Genomic DNA, 24,853 nt, shown 5'->3' with positions numbered 1-24,853 from the left:
GCAAAAATGATAGGAGTTAAAGTTTATAAATTATCAGTGTCTAAAGAGGGTGAAGTTTCTATAATAAAATCACGAGGACTTAGCCTACTTTTGTATACAATGTCAAAAATGTTAAATTTTAGTAGTAAAACGCATATGGGTTGTGCACGAGGTTCGTTTATAAAAGATGGGTGAAGCCTGATAGGGCTGACAACAAGATTTTTTTGTAAGATTGGGCCAGTTGAACATAACATGTGGGTCTATATGGCGGCTATGGGCCAAGCCGCTATGACGGTTGGTAGTGGAAAAAACGGGAAGACGAAGACGTAGTTACATCTACATGGGATTTGTTCAACACATTGGGATGTCTGTCAAAACTCAGTCACTACTATTTGCTTAATAATTCATAATATACTCTTATCAATTATTAAAATCCTTGATCGACTGAGTTTATAGCATTGGAGAAGAGAAGAGAAATCACAAGATTCCTTTCAAGTGTTTTAGAAGGCAACCGAAACCGCAGGTACATAATACATTTATTTAATTGCGGAGTAAAGTCTGTTCCTTTTTCCCAAGACTTAGTTATTTTAGTCACGGAATACATATTTCTTTTTTAATTAAGATTTATTTCCAAACAAACAAACAAACAAACCCCAGTTGATTTTAATGTTTGTATAGATTTAGATTTTGAATTTGGGTTTTGATATCAGATGATGTTGACACAAGTTTTGATGGGGACGGAAGGAGGAGGCCAATCTATGTTGTCCACCATCAAAATCGCCGTCCTTCCCATTGCAAAGGTGTTTACCATGTGCTTCCTGGGATTCCTTATGGCCTCTAAGTATGTCAATATCCTTCCTTCTAATGGCCGCAAATTGCTCAACGGGGTCGGTATTTTTTATTTTTTTTATTCTCTCTTTTTGGGTTTAATTTTGATCATACTACTGATTTTCTGTTTCTGATCCCAGCTGGTTTTTACTCTGTTGCTCCCCTGTTTGATATTCTCCCAATTAGGCCAAGCTATTACTCTCCAGAAAGTGATTGAATGGTCAGATACTTAATTCTTCAATTCGTAGGACTTTTCTCACTTAGTAGTATTTAATCTCAACTACTTATGCAGGTGGTTCATCCCTTTCAATGTTATCCTCGCTACTATTTCTGGCTCACTCATCGGCCTACTCGTCGCCACCATTGTCCGCCCTCCATACCCCTACTTTAAGTTCACAATTGTGCATATTGGAATTGGAAATATTGGCAATGTACCCCTTGTCTTGATTGCTGCTTTGTGTAGAGATAAGGCTAATCCTTTTGGCGATTCAGACAAGTGCAGTCAAGATGGAACTGCCTATATTTCATTTGGCCAGTGGGTATGTTTTTTTTTTTTTTTTTTTTTTTTTTTTTTTTTTTTTGTGCACACATGCTGGACTTACTTCCTGAATGCCCGAATTTAACCTGTAATTTACGGAGTAATAATTAAATTTTCCTGGAATTCAATTGTTCAAAAAGTTTAGATACTTGTTTGTCATATAGGTCTCTCTGTCAAAGAATATACTGATGTTAATGATACTTTTCATTTGTTATTGCATATATGCAATTTTTTTGTAAAGCATTACACCTTGTAGTTTATCTGATGACTTGATGCATTACAACTTGTAGTTTATCTGATAACTCATTTTACTGGATTGTTGTTACAATACAACTATGCTTGCTATTGCTATATGATACCAGTCCAGAATTATTGAAGTGATAGTGATCCCTTGTTTCCCTTCAGCTTACTTGTGTTTTTTTCACTAGCTTATTTGAGCAAAATTAGCTTATTTGACCAATATTAGCTTATTGACTATTAAATAAGCTAATTCAAGGTGTTTGGCGGGAAGCTTATTTAAAGAGCTTATTCCACAAATAAGCTCTTTTTCAAAAAGCTCCTAAAAGCTTATTCAATTCTTATGGTGAAATGACACCGATACCCCCATTTAATTTAAAAAAAAAAACTATATGAATCACCTACCCCACAATTAGCTTATTGGTCATTTCACATAGGCCCTGTTTGGTAGTAAGCTTATTGGGGGTATATTAGCTTATTTGACTAACTTTAGCTGATTGACTAGTCAAACAAGCTAATACAAGTGTTTGGTAGTAAGCTTATTGAAAGAGCTTATTTCACTGAATAAGCTCTTTTTGAAAAAGCTCATTTTAAGAGCTTTTTCAATTAGCTTATTCATTAATTATTGTGAAATGACACTTTTAACCTCATTTAATTTAAAATCCTATCTAAACTACCTACCCCACAATTAGCTTATTGGTCATTTCACATACTCAATCACCTTTAAACTATCAGCTATTTACCAAACACTTTTCTACAATAAGCTAATAAAATAAGTTAGTCAAATCAGTTTATACAATCAGCTAACACTATCAGCTTTCAGCTTTTAGCTTTTCTCCAAACACGACCATAAGTATTACCTTATTTCTTTTCAGCGCCTTTTTGAATTTTGAAGTCTAGCTGTTTTCCTTGTTTTCTAGGTTGGGGCAATCGTCCTGTATACATATGTATTCCAAATGCTGGCACCCCCTCCTGAAGGTACCTTTGAAGTTGAAGGCGGACATCTTCCTATCAAAAGTCAACAGCACAGTGGAAGTGAAACACCAGAACAAGCTCCTTTGCTTCCTAGAGATCCAGGGCCATTGACATCACACGTGTCACAGAAAGGAAAGGCAAGAATCTTTCTACTTTTCTTATATTTTAAAAGTTGTAACTCTGTGTTTAGGACTTCAACATAGTGAATGTTTGTTGATTGATAGATTTTAATGTCCCTGCTTCACCTACATTTATTTGACTGATTCCATTCTCTTAATTATACGTAAGTTCAATATATTTCCTCCTTTCCACTGTTTTTCATTGATTTATGTTAAATAGTTTGTTGACTTAAGTCTCAAATTCTCAATGACTACCACTCTCCACTTATTGTCCATTGCTTTAATCTTTTTCCAATACGGATATCAAATCTTTTTGATGTTTGCACTATTTGAATTCAAGTAAACTGTGAATCTGGTGTTGACAATCAGGTTATAGTCATTAAGAACTTGAATTTGTGTTTTTTAATCATGCTGAAATTCTGTTTTCCCTTAGCTCATAATCTTGACTTGCTAATATGTATAGAACTTGTGTTTGATTTTTTGTGAATTCAAGCTCTATTGTAGGTAAAATCTTCTGGAATTACTGAGGGGTTTATAATCTTAACTTTATAAATCAGCAACTTACTTTGAAAAGGGTAACTAAACCTTTTTCAGAAGTGCTAAGATTATTTGGGATTGGATTGTTGAATCCACTACACCTTTTTGGCTGCCATTAAGTGATAACTCAAGTCTTGGAGTCTCTTTAGGTTCTCTTTAGTAAACCTGTGCTAAGAATATATAATTAATCTTCCTATCAAGTTTGTATCTTTAGAAATGCAGACTTCAATATATAGTCTCTGAAAACTGCTTGAGTGTTCATCTTTTGGATAGGGCATGTTCGGAATAGGAAAATTTTTTAGGGGTTAATTGAGCCGTGAACTTGTGGTAGATGGGATGAATTAGTGGTGATTGAAGGAGGAAGAGATGAGGAATTTTTTTAATCCTCATTTAGGGGGTAAATCTTTAAGGAATGGTGAAAAGGGGTGGATATGAGCTGAGTTAAGAAGAGCCTTCAGCTTTATTGAATCAAGAACTTAAACCACATAGATGAGCTCGAACTCAGTTCGAAGGGTATGGTAAAATTAGGGTATGCCCATCCCTAGCGGTGGGGAAATGTTGCCTTCATTTAAAGGTAACAATATCCCGATGGACCCCACCTCATCCTCCTTTTGGAACCATCTCCATCCATCTTCCATCTCTTCATTTGTCATCCTGGAACTTCATTTTCAACCTTTTCTATCGCTTTGCAGAGATAGTAATGTCAAACATTCTGATTATGCATGTGTCAAAAATTATGCACAGGAGGAATACAATTCTCTCATATGCTAGTGAGTATCTAGTCTCATATCTTTATGACAATTTCTGATATCTAATTGTATACAAAATTTACATGTTTCCTTTCACATGCATTATTTTCTTCCCTAATACAATTATCCTGATCTACTTGACTGATGGGATGACTGTCTCAGCATACGTTTTGAATCAGTGACTGAGAAAACGGGGTAGTTATCTATACAACCTGTTGAATCACAAAGGAAGGACAAGTACTTGTGGACAACTATCATAAGTCCAAATGCAAGAATTGTAACTGAAAATAAAAAATGGTGACTGTGGGGGACTAGGGGTTTTGGGGGGTTGGGGGGGGGGGGGGGTTGGGGTTGGGAATTATCACATCCAATTTTTACTGAGATTGCTAAAAATTATAAGTAATACAAATGATGAAGATTTACATTTGCTTATCACCTATATTTAAAGTTGACTCAGAATTGTCTCCCAGATACTGAGAGATGTACTGCTTGTTTTCTTTGATTCAAGAATTGTAATGGCTCGTGCAATTTAGTGTTTATCCATCTGAATTTAGGAGATGCATCTGCAAACAAAGTCTACAGTAGCGATACTCTCTCTATTTGTACTAAGCTTCAATTTGTTTGATGCAGGTCAAGGAGTTCCTGTTGTTCATATATGATAAATTAAAGCTCAAACAGCTCATACAGCCTCCTATTATTGCTTCTGTAAGTATATTATACCTATCTGCCTACGTTAAGTATTAAACTTGCAAATGTTGGTCATTTTTGTGCATCAACGTGTCCCCCCTCCCCCTCTCCCACTCTTTCCTTTACACGTGCGTGTAAAATGTAAAAGTGTAATTCATGCTTAGTAATCGATGGAAATGACTACCTCGTGGAATGATACTAATATGTCAGTAAAATTCAATTTGATGTTATATTCTGATATCTTTGTCCCTAGAACTTGTTTACTGTTTGTCGATCATGAAATTAAGTCTCACGTCCCTCATTGAGTCATTTCAGGAGGGTAGCTGGAAATTGCTGACTTTTTGGGGCAGTGGGACTACGTTAGTCCTAGTGATTAAAAAATTTCATAACAGAACGATAAATGACGTGAATTATTTCAATTGAACCTCCCTATCTATAAGTGCAGCCAATAAATAATCCATGACAACCTGATCAACAAGTAAAATGCCAAGTTCATCCTCTTGCAAAGAGAGCCTTTAGTACCTTATACAATTGATAAACCCCAATAATTTTCTGCTGGAATAGTAGCCTTTTCCATAGACAATGCCAACTTATCAATACCTACTGAAACATAAGAAATAAAGAAAAAGCATAGCTATACTTGAAAGTGCCATAGACAATCCATGCACTTTGGCTCTTAACATATCAATCTAGCTGGTTTACCTATACGCCTCACTTCATGAACTCAATATCACTAACACTATGGATAACAATAGTGAAGGGAAAGGGAGGGGAAGGAAAATGAGGGAAGGGAAAGGGAGGTGGGGGGGAGGGAGAAGGAGACCTTCCATTTTCCTTTCAAATCTCTCCAATAATAGAGGGATTTGATTTATTAAAAGTGGAAGGAAAATGGATCCCTCCAATTCCCTCCCCTTCCCTCCTTACATTATATATCCAAACAAGGGAGTATGCATCCCTCTACTTCTCTTCTCTTCCTTTCCCTCCATTTCTCTCTATCCAAACATAGCGTAAGGGCCTTTATGTGATTGTATAGTGGTCGTAAAGGGTTCCAAACAAAGTTTTATGACCTCCGGATGCATCCTCCACCATCACTTGAGTTTTCAATAAGGGGCCTCAATATTTTTAAAAAAATTCCGATTTCGTGTATTATAGCCTTTAGATTTAGCCTCTAGAGAACTTTTTCAGACCTACAAGGTTAAGCATCGTGGTTTTTCCTAGTTTTGCTACTTGCACCACTAGCCTTTACGTGATCGATAATGACCATATATGGTTCCACACAAAATTTTATGACCCCAAGATACATCCTTTACCATCACTTGAGTTTTTGACACCAATTCGTGAAATCTTGTTCAATTTCATGTATATACCCTTTAAATTTGGTATCCGGAGAACATTTGTAGATCTAGCAAGGGTAAGCATCGAGGTGTTTCTTGGGATTCCCAAAGGACCTCAAGAGGCCTACTAAATGCGCGGAATTTTATTAATTCATGCATTTGCCCATGACTTTGCTTTCTTTGTAATCACGTCTTAAGATGCATGCCTTGCCTTAAAGTGGGGCTCTTTGGAGTATCATTTACTGAGGGGTTACTTTTGTTGTCTAATGTTGTCTTTTATCTCTAACGTCTTGGTATTGGGTCCACTCTTCTATTAGCACAAATATGAGGACCCTTCTATAATATCCAGGATTCTAAAGGCGAAGTAATTTTGTGAGCTACGATACCTCTTTCTATTGAAGGTAGTTAAACTACTCTAGAAGATTAACAATCTCTTTATGTTGAAAGAAGGATGGCCTTCTTCATAGGTCATCGAGCGAACCATTAAGGTTTAAGGGCCTTACCATGACTTGCCTTGTCTAGGCCATGACTTGTCCTAAGGCAAGCCAAGATGCTACCCTCTATTGTTACAAGTAGGTGTTTTATGCCTTGGTCTCATACACATGCCCTGTGTTTGTGTATGCCTCAGGCCATGATAGCAGCAACATTAGTAGCGCCCAAGGTCCTTGTGCCTTGGCCCTCATACATAGTAATTTCTTTCGCACACACGACATGATGCTACCCTTTTTTTTTAGCTAATTATAGTTGGTTTTAGGGGGGACAAATTGAAATGATATCATGCTAAATCTTAATAGATCGTGCACCGTGTATTTTATTCCAATTACTTCCTTTATATAGGGTTATTCGACTAACACAAACCCTTATAAAAACTAAAGATAATGCCAATAATAATAAAAATAATACTATGCTCATATAATAATAATGATGTCAACCAACCTATGTAATATACCAAATGTAATGCCGGCGTGCTAATAAATTACACGCCATATCTAAAAAATCAAACTAAATTGATTATCTTGAGTCTCTTTATTGCATCCACACCAAAAACTTGCAAGATTGTCGTATACATAAAAATGTTAGTACTTCCGCTCAACTTTAGACACACATGCCCACACACATCTACACAAGCAAAGAAACAATAAAAAAAACTTGGGTATCTTAGGGCCTGTTCACTTCAGCTTAATTTCAGTTCAGTTCAGTTCAGCTCTTAATTTCATTCTCTCATAAAATATTCATTTCGATTCAATTCAACTCAGGCTCAGCTCCAATCAGTTGATTTCAGCTCAATTGAGTAGGCCCTAACTCCTTAACCCCAAATATTGGGTGTGTTCTTAGTTTGTTGATTTTGGATTGTAATTATATCAAAAACTTAGGTATGTTACTCCTTACTCCCAAAAATTGGGTGTTCTTAGTTTGTTAACTAGTTCTTTGCCAGCGGATATTCAGAATAAAAAATTACTTTTATAAATCACTATATAAGTTTGTACGAAGAATATATTTATGATATCAAAGTATTGATCATTATAGATTAGATACGGTAATGTAGAGTACTTATTATTATGTTATGAATTTGAAATTGAGTTGAAATCCTTTGTTTAGTAGTACAATACATTTTATATATTAACGATTAAAGGTTCAAGGGAATATATATTTTTATACATTAACAATTAAGAAAATATTTTATTTGTTTAAGTTGTTATTATTGTTCTATTTTTTAGGTTGTTTAGGCTGCATATTCTCTCTTTGTTTATTTTTATTTTATTTTTTTATTATCAATTGTCTTATTTTTGTAAGTAAAAAAAAAAAAGGGTTTTTGAAGGGAAATTTTTTTATTGTGAACGTGACACGTGTACTTCGGGGATTATGCGGGTGATTACTTATTTACTTCAGTATATACAATTGATTTTAAATTGTAATTATTATATATATTTTGTCCATCAAGAGTCGTTTGGTCATAACTCTAGTTGAGGTTTTTTAAATATTATTTTCATGCTGCAGGTGTTGGCAATAGTATTTGGCTGTGTGCCTTTCTTGAAGAATTTAATCTTTACAAGTGATGCTCCTCTATATTTTTTCACTGACAGCTGCATGATTCTTGGGTAAGCTTGTTAATCTCTTTTCTATTAATTTCAAGGAAAATTTATTGGTATGATAATATCAGCTTCATATTTTTATTGATCGGAGATTGTTCTCTAATTAGTTTCACATTTGTCCCCCCCAATAAAACCTCTGAAGAAAGGTGTTTAAATGAATATGTATTGCAGCTTCTAACAATAACTCAAGAAAAGTTTATGCTCTTTATAAAAAAATAGGGGGTTGTTAGTTGTTACACAACAATTCTTACATTTGATTTTTTTTTCCTAGGGAGGCTATGATTCCATGCATTTTGTTGGCATTGGGAGGCAACCTTGTGGATGGTAAGCTAACTTTTTGCAAGTTCTGTGATTTGCTGATTATTTTCTTAGTGGTGGTTCTAAGTGCGGGCCTGTCTTCTTTGATTTTAGTTCCAAGGAAATAGAGGATCAGAACTGAGTAGTTGTGTTGTTACATGCAGGACCTGGAAGTTCAAAACTTGGTTTTAGGACAACTGCTGCTATAGTTTTTGGGCGGTTGGTGTTGGTACCCCCAGCAGGGCTTGGCATTGTGACTCTGGCTGATAAGTTGGGCTTCCTTCCTGCTGGTGACAAGATGTTCAAATTCGTGCTTCTCCTTCAGCACACAATGCCCACTTCTGTACTTTCAGGTACTTTTTTGTAACAAATTTTAGTACACTACATTACAGCAGTTGTTTATTATATTTCAGCAGTGACAAAAATCTTACTGCCACACTTATTAGTTTATTGACTTGTTAGTGGTCATGCCTATATACTCAATGTTTTGTAGGTGCTGTGGCGAACTTGAGAGGATGTGGGAAGGAATCAGCTGCAATACTGTTCTGGGTTCATATATTTGCAATTATTTCAATGGCTGGATGGATTGTGCTATACATTCACTTACTCTTCTGAGAATTCAAGATGTCTTTCTTTGCCGAATGCTATCATTTTTTGAGATCAACTAAATTGGAGAGTTGAGATAATATATGCCTTGTACAACTAAATTTACAAGTCTAGTTGGATCCATCCGTGATCGCTGGGAACAGCAAATAGAGAAGACTTTGCTCATTGTTCAGATGATGCTTGGCTGCTAATGGTTTTGGAAAAGCAGCTTTGTACATATGATGCTGGTTATGCCTATGTATACTTTAGTTCAATTACTTGTGGTTATGTCAATTATGATTAAATCTTTTTGAAATTCATTAATTTATATCTATATTCAGTAAATTGATTGATTGATTGATATAATGATATTCAATACTACGTATATTAGTAGGATAACATTGACTTTATGAAAACCCTTAAAATTGAGATCATGTATTCAAATCATAAAGAAAAATTTAATCTGGATGTAGAGAGTGCCACATGAACAATGATCTACCCTAACGAAAAATGGCAGCATTGCCCAGGTTTCTTGAGTGAAATAAAGAAATCAGATAGTTTCAGGCTACGGAGCAAATCTATGTTCTGTACAAAAGACCCTTTACAATCAGCAAAATCATAATTTTACAGAACCCTGTCTATATTTTGCAGGCTCAGACAGACAGACAGACAGACTAAAAGTTGCATTAGCAAACGTTGATTCAAAACCTGATGACTCTGAGAAGTGAGAACTGAAGCGATGAATCCTACAATGAACATATGACACTATGGCAGTAGTATCCCATTCTTACAGTTATGGACAAGAGCAGAAGCAGTAGCTTTCAGCATCTTTTACACTCCGCATGACTAAAACCACCACCACCACCTCTTTTCCCGCTCATTGCGGGAGCCTGAGCCAGAAGGTTGGATGGGTTGTGGAGGCCATCCATTTGAATTAGTTTGCCCATTTGAACTTCCAGCTAGAGAATTGCCCAACCAAAGCACCAAGACAATTCCTGCTAGGCCAAATATAGGAGCGGCTGCCGAGAATAACCACCCTCCCCTCCTACCATTGGTGTGTGAAATAATTGCCGGAGGACCTAAATCACCCAATGCAGCAGCAAAATCTTGAGATTCATCCACTTCACTTGTATCAGTGGCAACTGAAAAACCATCATCCCTACCCTCCTGGATTTCAGAACTGAACATTCTATGGCTAGCGTGGCGCTTGCCTCGCTCATAATCTCTGTCATCGGTTGGGAGTTCATATCGACAAAGGGGGCAAGAATTCCTCGCACTCAACCACGGCAATATACAGGATGGATGGTATAGGTGACAGCAGGGCAGCTGATTCACTTCAATGCCAATCATCAACAAATCTTTACAGATTGCACAAGCCAAGCCATCAGGTTTCAGATGCTCATCAGTAATGACTACGAGGGGCAGTTTATCAATGAAAGACACAGCTGCAGGAGGTGCTCCTCTTCTTGCATTATCAGTCTCAGTAAGATGATCCAAAAATTCTTCAAATACTAAAGAATCAAGATAATTTGCAGGATCACCACTATATGGTGCTTCACCAAACACTTCCATGCTTGCAGGGATGCTGGGAATCTGGAGGTCCCTAACTTCCCTAATTCTCCGGCGAATCATCCTCTCAAACTCAGAAGAATCTGTTCTACTATGTTCAACAAAATAATCATTGCCAGCACTTGAATCAATATGAGCTCGAATTTCACGAGGCCTAACTGTATTCTCCTCAGCATCAATTTCTTCCCACTCACCATCTTCTACTTCATCCTCATCAGAATTCCAGTGCACAATACCAGCATGCATTGGATCAATATCAGTGTCACTGTCAATATCACTTCTCTCCATAGATTGGACAAATAAGTCTATGTCAAAGTAGGTATGATCATCAATTGAAACACCAGAGTCACCTTCATAAGTACTAAATGACAGAGCATCACTATTACTATGATAAATCCTGTGTCCACCAACGCTGACATTAGATTCACTCTCTCCATAAAACGAATCGGAGTTGAATCCTTCACTTCCTGTCTCAGAAAATAGTCTCCGCCATCTACTAGAACCATTAGGTGTTGTATTAGAACTAGCCGGCTGCAGTACCATCACATTAGGATCGGTATCTCCACGAACATCTTCATGCTCAGGCTCAGTATGTCGTGCTAGGCTAATTATTTGTGAGAACTGTTGTGAGAAATTTTCAATGACCTCAGAACTTCCATTAATTGACCTTCCTCCAGAGACCCTTCTTCGAAGAGAGTTGTGTGCTGGGGTGCCAAAATCTTCAACCAGCAAAAATTTACAGTCATCACATATGTTGACACTTTGGAGACCACTATTATTTTCATCCTCCAATGATAGAGTTCTTCCACAAAGACCACATGCCTCAGGCATTTCTACACGATCATTTGTCGAGCCATTATTGACGTGACCAGGCAAATTAGAATGAGGTGATACTAGTGTATTAGTTTGCAAGTCCAATTCCATCTGTAATATTCATAAAAAAGGTTTAAAATGTGGGAGGGCACATATTATCCAAACGAGATATCAAAAGACCTTAACTACATGAAAAATTGAAAATAGAAATACAGAGATCAAAGAGAAAAGTTGTCAGAAAAAAATTTCAACATATTTCAAAAAAAGATGAGCAGATTGAAAGCTTATAAGACCAATAAAAGCATCAGGATTATAAAATGTCATAATAGGTGGACAGATAATACTTTTAGAAAATAGCACATCAAAAGTCACTCTGCTTCTTAAATATCGGCATGCTAATCAAGGAATCCTATAATTGACAAACATTTTCCTTCATATTACTCAAACAACAAAACACAAACAAATAATTAGGGGAGGAAAAAAGGGTAAACCGGTAAAGTTGGAAGGAAAAAGGCATAGAACCATTGTATTGAACAGTAAACAAAATACTTTTTTTTAATTTCCCAATAAAAAGATGACTAATCCCTTTATGTTACTCCATTAACAAATTAAATGATAATTAGGGGAGGAGGCAGGGGTAAAGTTGGGAGATAAAGGCCACACAATGTTCCATAGATTCTGAACTGTAAACAAAGATCTTTCAAACAAAATATGAAAATGCCGAAGTGATTATTACACCACTCTACAGTAATTCATTTTTAATGGGATCTGCAGAAGCACCCAAATAGATTGGTCTGGAGTATATAGAGTAAAAAAGGCAGCTTTCTACTTTCTAATATGGAAAATCTGTGATGCACCATAGCAGAGCACCTGTGAATCACATACGTGAGACGCCAAAAAAGACAACCAGGTAATAGAGAAGGGATTGCAGGCAGGCAAGGTGACTGAGCTGCCAGAAGAGGACAAAGAAGGTGATCAGAGCAGGTGTAACATCCTAGGTATTGATGTATTCGTAATAAATAGCAAAGAGAGGGAGTGGAGAGGGCATTGAGAAGTAAGACCTTAATTTGAGTGAACTGGGAGAGTATGTTAGCTTCTCAAATGCTCACTGCTGTAATTAATATATATATATATATTTATATATATATATATATATATATATATATATATATATATATATATATATATATATATATATATATATTGTAACACTCTAGTGAGTATTTATAAGTAATAGAATAAGTTCAAGCAATAAAGATTCAATCTTGGGGAGAAAGGCAGCTATTTGATTAATTCGAAAATGGAGTAACAAGCACAAGAGTAGCTTGAGGCTACTAATCTCGGACTTAGCACCTTTAGGGCACCACTCTCTAGCTCTAAGAAATTACAATGATCTTGCCTGCCTCGCACATCCTACCCTCCCTTTCTTATATATACATAATCTGCCAAAAGAAGGAAAACAACAAAAGTTGTTGCTGCAGCTGTCAAGGCTATTCCCTGATTGGTGGTGGCTGCTCTGTGACTGCCCTGCTGTCCATTCTCTGACATTCCATTCCAATTTGCTGACCCCTCCTCCTCCTTCTTGCATAAGTGATCAAACCACGGCCCTTGTTGAGTATTGTGTCCGTTACATTCCCTCCCCCTTGAAGACTCACCTTGTCCTCAAGGTGAAAGGTAGGAAAGCGCTCGGAGATGAGTGAGGCTTCTTCCCATGTGGCCTCAAGTATGGGTAAGCCCTCCCATTTGATCAGCACCTCCAACTCCGAGGGTGAGCTGCTAGATTTCCTGACATCCAGCACCTGCTGAGGCTCTGCTTGCAGCTCCAGCGGAGCTCTTCTGTCAGCTGGGTCGGTATGGTGGGGCTCACTCCTTGGCTGCCTAGTGCTCTTTTTAGCCGAGAAACGTGGAAGACTGGGTGCACTCGGCAAGAATCAGGCAGGCCCAGCTTGTAGGCCACCTTTCCCACGCGTTGCACCACCAAGAACAGTCCATAACAACGCGGAGAGAGCTTCTCATTATGCCTCTTAGCAAGCTATTTTTGTCTATATGGCTAGAGCTTTAGATAGACATAATCTCCTACTTGGAACTCCTCTTCCCTTCTCTTTAAATCGGCATTGGCTTTCATCCTATGCTGAGCACGGAGCAAATTCATTTTCAAATCTTCGAGCACCCAATCCCTCTCTTGTAACCACACCTCCAAACTATCTACCGGGGTTTGGCCTCTACCCACCTTAATTAGCTTCGGAGGGTCTCTTCCATAGACCACTCGGAAAGGGGTGAACCCGATTGACTCATGGTGGGCGGTATTGTAAGCAAATTCAGCCCAATGTAACATTTTCCCCAAGACTTGGGCTGCCCATTCACGAAGCACCTTAGATAAGTTTCCAAGGTCTTGTTGACTATTTCAGTTTGGCCGTCGGTTTGGGGATGGTATGCGGTGCTTCTTTTAAGTTCCGTGCCTTGTAACTTAAACAACTCACGCCAAAAAATACTCATGAATATGCGATCCCGATCCGAAACTATAGAGCTAGGGAAACCATGGAGCTTGACCACCTCTTAAACAAAAATGGCAACCACTGTAGCAGCACTATAGGGGTGTTTTAAACCCACAAAATGCGCATATTTAGAGAGTCTATCTACCACAACCAAGATAGAATTCATCCCCATCGAATTTGGAAGACCTTCAATGAAGTCCATTGAGATGTCCTCCCAAATGGCCTCGGGAATGGGTAGGGGTTGTAGTAGTCCCGCGGGTTGCATTTGGGAATGCTTTGCTTGTTGGCAGGTGGGGCAGCGTTGTACATGCTCTCCGATGTCCTTCCTCATACCAATCCAATACCACTCCAAAGCAACCCTCAAGTAGGTTTTGGTCTCCCCTTGATGTCCTCCAATTGGGCTATCATGGTACTCTCTCTAAGAGTTTGGGAATTAAGGTGGATGACCTGGGTATTGCAACCCTCCCCTTAAACAACAACCTGCCATCTTCTACTGTGTACCCCACGTAATTCCCCTCCCCTTGCTTCACTGCTGCTGCTATTTTTCCCAAAAGGTTATCCGCCTCAACCTCTCTTTTCACCTCATCCCACTTGATCCCTTGGATGGAGGTCATGGCTGCCATTTCCAACTCCGAACTACCCCTCCTAGAGAGTGCATCCGCCACCCTATTGCTAGCCCCCGGCTTGAATTGGATTTCAAAGTCGAAAACCAACAACTTGCGCACCCATTTTTGATAGTCTCCTCCCACTTCTCGTTGCTCCATCAAATATTTCAAGCTTTGTTGATCCGTCCTCACCACAAAATGACGGCCCAACAAGTAGTGGCGCCACTTGACAATGGCAAGACAAATCGCCATTAATTCCTTCTCATAAGTGGCTTTTGCTCGCGACTTGGGCCCCAACAACTTGCTGTAAAACGCTATAGGCCTTGAGTCTTGCATTAACACCGCTCCTAGATCATAGCCCGAGGCGTCGGCCTCCACCACGAATAGCTTGCTGAAATCTGGCATCACCAACACCGAGCATCTCTTGAGTTGCTCGGTCAATGGTTTAGCTATTTGGGCATACCCTTTAATGAATTTGCGATAGTACCCGATTAGCCCCAAGAAACCCCGCAATTCTTTCAAATTTTTAGGAGTAGGCCACTCCACCATAGCCTTGACTTTCTCCGTGTCCACGGCTACTCCATCTTGGGACACCACGTGACCCAAATAAGCCACTTGCGGCTGCCCAAACTCACACTTCTTAAAATTTACCACCAAGCTATGCTCCTTGAGCAATCCCAACACTACTCTCATGTGCTCTCGATGACTCTCTATGTTGGGGCTATAAATCAAGATGTCATCGAAGAACACTAGCACGAATTTTCTCAAGTGAGGTCGAAACACTTCATTCATTAAGGCTTGGAAAGTGGCGGGTGCATTAGTGAGCCCGAAGGGCATCACCAAAAATTCGTAGTGACCCTCATGGGTCCGGAAGGCCGTTTTATGTGTATCCTCCTCCCTCACAAGAATTTGGTGGTAGCCCGATTTAAGGTCGAGCTTGGAAAAGATGGCAGCCCCGTGAAGCTCATCCAAGAGCTCATCTATAATAGGAATGGGGTATTTATCCGGAATTGTCTCCCGGTTCAAGGCACGATAGTCTACGCAAAAGCGCCACGAACCATCCTTCTTTTTAACCAACAAAACCGGGCTTGAAAAGGGACTCGCAGACGGCTTTATGATACCGGCAGCCAACATCTCCCTAATCATCCGTTCAATCTCATCTTTCTGAAATTGGGGGTACCGGTAAGGTCTCATGCTCACCAGGTTGCTCCCCTCCAACACAATTGCGTGTTCATGACCCCTCTTGGGTGGCAACCCCTTAGGGTCAGCAAACACACCTTGAAATTCCTCCATTACATCACCCAACCACCAGTGGTTCGACCTTCCCCTCACTCGAGTTCATCTCCACATGGTTGATTTCTACCCATAAACCTCCACCCTCGTGTCTCAAGGTTTTTATCATCGCCTTGAGCGACACCTTTGAGCGTTCCAAGGCTGGATTCCCCACCAAGGTTACCCTACGATCACCTACCATAAAACTCATTATGTGTGCTTTCCGATTGTGCGTGACTGACCCAAGCTTCTTTAACCATTCAATCCCCAAAATCAGATCGGCACTGCCCAATTTAAGTGGCAGAAAGTTGTCTACCACCACGAATCCACCATTCAAGACCACCCTTACCCCTGCACATCTCCCCTGCCCACAATCACATCTCCATTTCCGAGCGACACCCCAAACTCACGGTCACCACTCACCGGAACTCCCACCTCCGTCACTAACACATCGGAGATAAAGTTATGGGTGGCACCGGGGTCCACTAGTATCACCACCGGTTTAGGGCCCACCCTCCCTTCCAATTTCATAGTTCTAGGTTTCGAAAACCTACCAAAGAACAGAGAGAAACTCTGGCAGCTACTTCGTCGTCGCTGGAGTCCAATTCCGGCGGCTTGGATGGCCCACGTCTTCTTCGCTCCCCAGCAATAGCACGCTGAGTTCTCGATTCTTGCAGCGGTGACCCACACTCCACCGCTTGTCGCATCGGAAACAAAGCCCCTTGGCCTTGCGCTCTTGGTGCTCGAAATCGGTCATTCGCAGTGGCTCACTGGACCTCGCCGTCGAGCTGGTGGTAGATCGGGGAAAATTCACGGAGGCCTGAGATTCGGTGGTAATAACGGGTGCTTTTGGCCATCCCTTGAATGTCGTGGCTTGTTGGCTAGAGTGCCAAAGGTGCCAATAAGACTCGACCCGGTTAGGGCTTTGGATCCAGACGATCCGGATGCACTGGCAATGGATTTACCCGACCTGAAATAACCGGGTGGTTTCCTTAACCCGCCGATCCGATTTCTCTCTTCGACCCGACCCGCGATCTCCATGGCCTGTTCTAGGTTAAACGGGTTCATGAGCCACGTCAGCCTTGATTTCGTCTTTGAGCCCCTGTATAAAATGGCCCATCATAATAGTTTTAGGGATATCCTCCAATGGAGCTGATAGTTCGATGAACTTCTTACGGTACTCCATTACGGTGGTCTCCTGGCTTGCGGCTAGCCTGCTCATGGAGGCTTCCGGCGTGGGTTGGTCGGAATTGCCGCAAAATTCGCGCCTTCATGCTCTCCCAGTTAGCAATCGGCCTCCTCCTATTCTCCCATTGGAACCACCGCAGCGCGTCGCCCTCCAACGCCGAAACCGCCGCTTGCAGTTTTTGTTCCTCCGTGAGGCGGTAATGGAGAAAATACTTCTCTCCCTTAAGTATCCAGCCATCAGGGTCCGTTCCTTCGAATAAGGGCATATCTAGTTTCCTCGGCTTCCAACGGTGGTCACCACCGCTGTTCTGATCGTTCCAATTGCGGGCTCCAGGTGTCTAGCCTAGCCCTTGTTCATGGTTCCTCTAGTTAACCAAGTTTCGCAGCTCCTCGAAGAACTGGGCTTGATTAGTGGCGTTTGCTGCCGTCTGGGCTTCTTGTTGTTGTCGTAGCAGCTCAAACTGATTATCGAGCTTTTGGCTGCTTCTTGAGTGTTTCTTCTTGTGTCTTCATCACCGCTTCCATTGCCTCCAACCGCGTCTGTACTCCGGCCATTTGCTCATCCAAGTTATCGCATCTCTGAGTTGCAGAGGCCACCATGTTTCTCTCTTTTTTTTTTTTTTTGAAAGCAGAGTATGGAGTGGTGGTTTCCGGTACCGACAAGCGTAGGATCGCCGCTCTGATACCACTTGTAACACTCTAGTGAGTATTTATATGTAATAGAATAAGTTCAAGCAATAAAGATTCAATCTTGGGAAGAAAGGCAGCTATTTGATTAATTCGAAAATGGAGTAACAAGCACAAGAGTAGCTTGAGGCTACTAATCTCGGACTTAGCACCTTTAGGGCACCACTCTCTAGCTCTAAGAAATTACAATGATCTTGCCTGCCTCGCACATCCTACCCTCCTTTTCTTATATATACATAATCTGCCAAAAGAAGGAAAACAACAAAAGTTGTTGCTGCAGTTGTTAAGGCTCTTCCCTGATTGGTGGTGGTTGCTCTGCTTGGTGACTGCCCTGCTGTCCATTCTCTGACATTCTAATTTGCTGACCCCTCCTCCTCCTTCTTGCATAAGTGATCAAACCACGGCCCTTGTTAAGTATTGTGTCCGTTACATATATAAATATAGGGTTGAGATCTAATGAGAAGCTTCTCAATTGAGAAGAATGAAAATGTGCAGAAGTTTTTCACTAAATGTGCAAAATTGATTTTTGTACTAATTTTTTTTTTTTTTTGAATTTTCTGTGAAAAAACGAAATTGTGCACATTATGTTCAAAATATATGAACAATAAATTTGAGTCTTATGCACGTAAAATCATTATAGGACCAAGTTATAATGAGAACCAACACTAAAATAAGAACTAGGAACTAATCTAGACCCTTAGATCATGTTAATCGGATGGCTCACATGCTTCCCATGTCATTAATGGCATTTTTGTAATATTTTAACTTTATGAAATAGTTTCCAGTTTTATTTCTCAAAAGTAAATGAAAATTTAGTAAAAGTAAATGAAATCAGTCTTAAAGTAAATGAAAATTGTCTTAAAAGTTAAAAAAAACTGGAAAAAAAGTTTGAAAACAGCAAAATTACGAGAATGCCATTAATGAGAGCGGGTGTAATATGAGCCATTAAATGGAGTGCGATCATGAGATTAGTTCCTATTTCCTATTATTCACCTTGGTTCTCACATGATCTCAATTCTATATATATATATATATATATGTATATATATATATATATATGTATATATATATATATATATATGTATATATATATATATATATATATATATATGTATATGAATATATATATATATATATATATATATGTATATATATATATGTATATATATACTCCGTCCCCTATTGATAGTCCCTTGTGGGCATTTTCATGGGAATTAATAAACACAAATAAGAATAGTAAAAGTAGATTGAAAAAGTAAATTGACATTGGGTATGCTAAAAAGTAGAGAGAGAAAGTAATAAAAGTACATGGGAAAGTTAAATTTGCACAACTATTGTTGCAAATTGGAGGGAATTTGGATAAAAAATTAATATTAATGGTTGTTGGAAAAAACAAACGGGGTGAACATTTTGGGACTAAAATTTGCCCATAAGGGACTATCATTTGGGGATGGAGGGAGTAATTTTTATCAACAAACCACCTTACTCTAATTATCTAATGGTCTGTTTGATAGCCGGTAATAAATTGGGGTAGTGGGAATCAATATTAACTATTAAGTGTAATTTAGTATGGACACAACCAACAATCTCCATGGGAAAACATTCTCATTCCCCAAACTAGTGTTTTCTTCATATTTTTCCATTACAATCCATTTACCACTTGAGAAGGGGTGCTAGGTGGGAATAAAAATTTAAATTGAGAATTCGGGGTCATCTTGACTGATTATGGGAATAAACATTTATTTTCTTTTCAAATTTACATACAAAACTATTCCCATTTCCCTTGCCTCCCAATCTAGAAGCCATACGCATAAACCCATGAGTATAGTCAATATTTCACCCTTGCCTCCCAATCCGAGCCACATAATGAGCTTTTTTCCCAAAGGAAAGAGCTTAAATTTTGATAAATCAAGTATAAAAATGTCAAGATTTGGAGTCAAATCTAAAAGGTCCAAACTAACAAGAGGGTAACAAATCCAGGATCCAAATTTGGTATCAAAGCTAATTTACACTATACTTTGTGTATGATTTCTAAAGAAATATCCAGAAAGATTACTATTCAAATATAAACCCCAAAAAAGCGCAGAATAATCAAACTGTTGCAATATACAATAAGAAAATCAAACACCAAGAGGTAACAAAAACTTAACAGTTAATTTTTTTTTAAATAAAAAAAGTCTGTCAATCACATTTTCCAGTGAGGATCTAACGCCACCAAACCAGCAAATCCTTAAATATTATACAAGAAAAATCCCTAATACAATAGTTCAAAAAAAAAAAAAAAAAAAAAAAAAAAAAACCTAATTTAGATATACGGAGCAGCTGAGCACAATATAATCCTACCAAGCTTCCACCAGTTTACCTTATGTCCTCTCTTAAGCACTTTCTCATAAATGATGTTTGGAGTAATTTCTCATAGGAAAGCAAAGTTCTTATTTTTTATATTTTGTGATCACCAATTAAAGGATGAAGATGTGAGAGGAGGTGAAAACCAAAAGATATCAAGGAGAGAGATTGAGGAAGAAAGGAAGGAGACAAGAACAACATGCAAAACGAAGAAACAAAAAAGACAAGAATGATGAGAGAGACCGTGATGGATTCCATTATTTGCATACAAGGTGCTACCTATGGCGTCTATAAGCAATAATACTCAAACTCAATTAGAAGTGCCAAACACGAGTATGTGTCCCAAGTCTCCTAACTCCCAATTGTCAGGCACATTTATTTTATAAAATCTTTGCATGATCTTGGCCAAGTAAAGTATTTAAGTGTCATATCAATGCTCGAGTGTTGAATGTCGAGTATCTGACATGAGTAGTTGGGGTGTTTAGCATGCGAGCATGGGTGTTGGGGGAGTAGAGGGTAGGGTTAAGAATGCGGAATGGTAGGTGAGAATTCATGAAAATAAAACAAATCCCTTATTTGGTGATTGGAAAAAAAAAATGTTAGGATTAAACAACAAATTCACATATATGCCCTTACTAAACATGCCTCTCCCTTTCTCCTCCAAACACCCCACCCCCTTAACCCCTTTAGGTAATAAAATGGAGGGAACTATGGTAAGAGAGATTGAGAGTTAATCTCTCCTTTCTCATAAAACAAACACAAGAATTTATTGAGTTGTGATATGAACTCTCAACATTTCCTTTAGTGTTCATAAGACAAACACACTCCTATAGGTGAAGTAAAAAGTCAAAATAGCATTTTAGGTTTAAGGAAATAGCCATAATGCTCCTCCTAGAAATTAATGTGGAATCCCTAAGGTTCTTTATTAGTCAAATTGAGGAAGAGCTCATTGAGCATGAGTAGCGAGCATCATTATTATCAAAGCTGAGCATGTATCACAATCTCAAATAAAGCTTGATTTTTGAGAAAAAAAATTGGACGTGCATGAGTTAATAACAATTCGGGCAAGTGTTTTGGACTTGCTATTTTGCAAAACTTAAACTCATTGCCCATTGCAAATGGAGCTAAAAGAGTATTCAGTGACAATATTTTAGCTCAAGATGAATCTTTAAGGACATTAACAATCAGAGTTAGATGAAAAGGATGCTTAAAGGGATTAGTTTATAATGCAATCAGCTTTTTGTTGATAATTTCAGGAGTTTGAACTTAAATCAAAGTAACTCAATATCTAATTCTATAGAAGAATGTCATTTCATTTCAATTACACAATCTGACATGCCAAAGCACATAATTTGAGGATGTACCAGATGAGACTAGAGAGCCTCCAACAGCCTGAGAATCATGTCCCGATGTTTGAAGTAGGTAACAAAGACAGCATAGTTCAAGGACATAATCTAGTTTCTTAAATGGTTTGACTTGGACAAATAGCAGAAGATATACACTATACGATACGAAGTACCCGTACATGTTAGGTGTGATTAAAAACAAATAGGAAAAATGGAAAAGAAAAATCCAACCTTAGCACCTTTTCCTTATAAAAATCCAACCTTCATTTTATTCCTCAAAAATCCAACTTTTATACCCCGCCTTCCCCAACACGTCCATTTTACCTGCGACTGGTTGAAAAAGTTTTTTTTTTTTTTTTTTTTGTAATTCTCTCATTTTTCCATCTCACTCCTCTTCTTTCTCTCTCCTCTCACCTCAAACACTGAAACCACCAACCCCACCTCCGCCTCCACCACTCATCACCGTCGTTTCACCTCTCCTCCCCTCCCTCACTCTCATTCCCCCTCTCTATCTCTCTCTCACCTCTTCCTTCATGGAGTCAAGGCTTATGATTTGCAAAGGGTGGGATGGGCAAGTGTGTTGGTGGTAGGAGAAGGTGGTGGTGGTAGTGACGAAAAAGTGCAAAGGGTGACATCGGGCTGTGTTTCGAGGAGGTTTTTAGGGGCTAGGTTTCAGGTACGGAGGGTTTCGAGGTTAAGGGAATCGAAGGTGGGTGATTTGGGTGGCTGATGTGACGGAAAAAAGGGGGTTTTTTGATTATTTTTTTTTTGGCGGCTGGGCGGTTAGCGGGGTTTGGGTTTGGAGGTGGTGGCTGGACGGTGGAGTTGGTGGCTGTGCGGTTTTGTTGGTGGCTGGGTGTGTGTGTGTTGGTGGCTGTGCGGTTTTGGTGGTGTGTGTTGGGTTTCGGTGGGCGCGCAGGGGAGGGAGGGGGAGAGGGAGTGGTGGCAGGGGAAGATGGTGGAGGTGGCAGGGGAAGGTGGTGGTGGTGGAAAAGGGATTCTGATTTTTTTTTCTTTTTCTTTTAATTTTTTTTAATAATTAAATAAATAATTCACCTATTAATAGCTTACGCGTGGCATATAACTTAGAAAAACCGGTCATCCACATGTAATGGATTTTTGAAGAATAAAATGAAGGTTGGATTTTTGTAAAGAAAAATGCAAAGGTTGGATTTTTGTAAATAAAAATGCAAAGGTTGGATTTTTCTTTTCCATTTTTCCAAACAAATATATATAGAGCGGCTTTGGGGCTTATAGGGTTTAATCCCTCTTATGTAATGCACACTCCTTTGCTGTATGTTTCCCCATTCCAACAAATACAAGGGGTAATCTTTTTAATACCAGTACTATAATTTTGATAATATACAATTCCAAAATAAATAAGATTACATTTAAAAAAAAAAAAAAAAAAGATTTGTAACAGAATCAATACAAGATAATTGAATATGATTACCTGCAATTGGTGATTTATGAGGAAAATCGCTTATTCAAATCAAAGAAAGCTCCCAATTTATCGCAGTCGGCAAAGCTGAGTATTTATTTCCATCCTACAACATTTTCAATCAATTGATCAATCAACAATGAACAATTAATCAATTATTATGTATCTATGCGCGGATTAATTTCTCTGATTGAATACGGGGCTTGAGATTTCAGATAAAAACCTAATAATAGCAAATGAAGTAAGCAATAAAAATTCATAAAACAGGGAATCAGAAAGTCTTACACACGAATAGATCTTCGGCTTCAATACAGAAAAGAGACAAAGATCGTTGCTTTTTCTCATTTCCATTTTTCCGCCTTTTCACTTCAATCCACCTAACCACAGTCCACAACTGCTAGCCCATGAACTATAGTCAAGATGACGCCGGCTGGAGGTTAGTGCTTTTGGTCGGGTCTGATCGGGTTGGGTTCTTTCGTATGAGCCAGTTTTTTAAGCCTACTCCACAAATGGTTTGAATTTGGATTTATTTTACCACAAAAATACTACTCCGTACTTGAGTTTTTCATTATGTATAACAAAGGGATATTATTTCTGAACCATAAAATATTTTTTTCTTACGCATAATAAGAAATAGAGGTAGTAAAACGCTTATCTACTTTCATATTTGTAACTACTTCCTCTCTTTTTTTTAGTTGATACATGTCTATTATCATACTTGTTTAGGGTAATTTTACCCTGCCATGTGGCCCAATCAGAAGGTGACACGTGTCAGCCCCCCAGATTGGTCCAAAATGGACCAATCCCTGCTTGACACGTGTCATTCCAGAAATAAAGGGAAAAAAGGCGGCATTCAGGCCCAAATCCCGAGAACGCCGCAAAAACGGCGCAGTCCACCAATGATTAGGGTTCAGTGACCTAATCAGGGGCACAATTCCCAAAGACCCTATAAATAGGGAGATGTCCCTCATTTTGAGGGCACGTTTTACCATTTAATACACCTGCATTCTCTTACATCAGAGAAACACCTGAGCTTGGAATCCAAGCAGATCCCCACCTAAATTTCCGTACTCTTTATTCCGTTTCAAGTTACTAACTTGACCGTCGGAGGCGGAGCTCCAACCACCCGGAGTCTCCGTTATTTTGCAGGTACAGATCGGCCGGATCAGACTTCGTGACGTAACTCTTCCGAGGGACAAAAACACCCAAAACATTTGGCGCCATCTGTGGGGAGAGTACCTCGAAGATGGTTCAAGAGTCTGTACCACCCCCTAACCGTCTGGGTGAAGACCCAGAAGTTTTTACAGACCATGAGGAGGATGAAGACCCTCAGGTCGAAGCCTTTACAGCAGAAGACGGCTCTCTCAAAACCAAGCGCATCCGGCCCAAAGACACCCTGGAGCGGGGTGCCTCCCAGGCGGGTCCCAGTCGACCCTCTGGGAAGCCGGAAGGGGAAACCCAAACGGCAGCTGGATCAGACCCTGTCACCCAAGACGAACTCATGAGATTCATGACAAGTTTCAAGGGTGAAATTAAAGAGTTGATCACCAAAAGTCGGGCTGGCCCAAGCAAAGGTCAGTCAGCGAAGAAGACTCCTCCCGAGAAGGGGAAGTCGGTCAGAGACCGGCAACCCACTCCCCACCCAAAGGAGAAGGCAGCTGGGACCATTGATTGGTAAAAAATTCTCCTTCCTAGGGGGAACACCAATAACACTCGCCGGACCCAGCAGCCGGTGAGAAGTAAAAAATCAACGCTTGATGCCCGGGAAATCATAAACCGGAGGAGAAACCAATCGTTGTCTGAGTCGGCTTCAACGTCGAACTTTTAGCTGTCTGAGTCGGCTTCAATCAGGAAGTAGGATCGAGCAAACAATACGAAAAACCGGTCGAAATTAGAACGCATATTTCTGGCTCGGTATTGGGGGAAATTGGCGCCAGCAAACAGAGACTGGCGCCAAATTTTAGCTGTAGCGCCTGGCGCCAATACTGGCGTCTGGCGCTACGACTAAAATGTTGGCGCCAAGCTCTGGCCCCTGACGCTACTTCTCACATGCCTCAGCAGCTTACTGTGCTCAATAAAATCATCCAGTTTCGCGCGGTGTTATTTCAGTCCTAGTTGTGAAAGACATTTCTC

General features: G+C 39.4%; 2 protein-coding genes across 2 annotated transcripts; one reads left to right on the top strand and one right to left on the bottom strand.

The window, feature by feature from the left end:
• Window positions 1-201: 201 nt before the first annotated feature.
• On the top strand, window positions 202-9,313 carry LOC110690753 (protein PIN-LIKES 6-like). Its single transcript, XM_021867646.1, has 10 exons — window positions 202-502; window positions 690-866; window positions 948-1,027; window positions 1,100-1,346; window positions 2,503-2,694; window positions 4,593-4,667; window positions 7,982-8,082; window positions 8,348-8,400; window positions 8,538-8,726; window positions 8,867-9,313. Exons 2-10 carry the CDS (start codon window positions 690-692, stop codon window positions 8,986-8,988), a joined length of 1,236 nt encoding a protein of 411 aa, XP_021723338.1. The 5' UTR covers window positions 202-502; the 3' UTR covers window positions 8,989-9,313.
• An 81-nt stretch (window positions 9,314-9,394) lies between these two features.
• LOC110690752 lies at window positions 9,395-23,266 on the bottom strand. The gene is made up of 3 exons (XM_021867645.1): window positions 23,006-23,266; window positions 22,733-22,826; window positions 9,395-11,451 (listed from the first exon to the last, which is right to left on the bottom strand). Exon 3 carries the CDS (start codon window positions 11,449-11,451, stop codon window positions 9,805-9,807), a length of 1,647 nt encoding a protein of 548 aa, XP_021723337.1. The 5' UTR covers window positions 22,733-22,826; window positions 23,006-23,266; the 3' UTR covers window positions 9,395-9,804.
• Between the last annotated feature and the right edge of the window lie 1,587 nt (window positions 23,267-24,853).

This window comes from Chenopodium quinoa, unplaced genomic scaffold (genome assembly GCF_001683475.1).
Source record: "Chenopodium quinoa cultivar QQ74 unplaced genomic scaffold, ASM168347v1, whole genome shotgun sequence".
Classification (NCBI taxonomy): domain Eukaryota; kingdom Viridiplantae; phylum Streptophyta; class Magnoliopsida; order Caryophyllales; family Amaranthaceae; genus Chenopodium; species Chenopodium quinoa.
The sequence above is the reverse complement of the archived record's forward strand: the minus strand, read 5'-3'. Positions and strand labels throughout refer to the sequence as shown.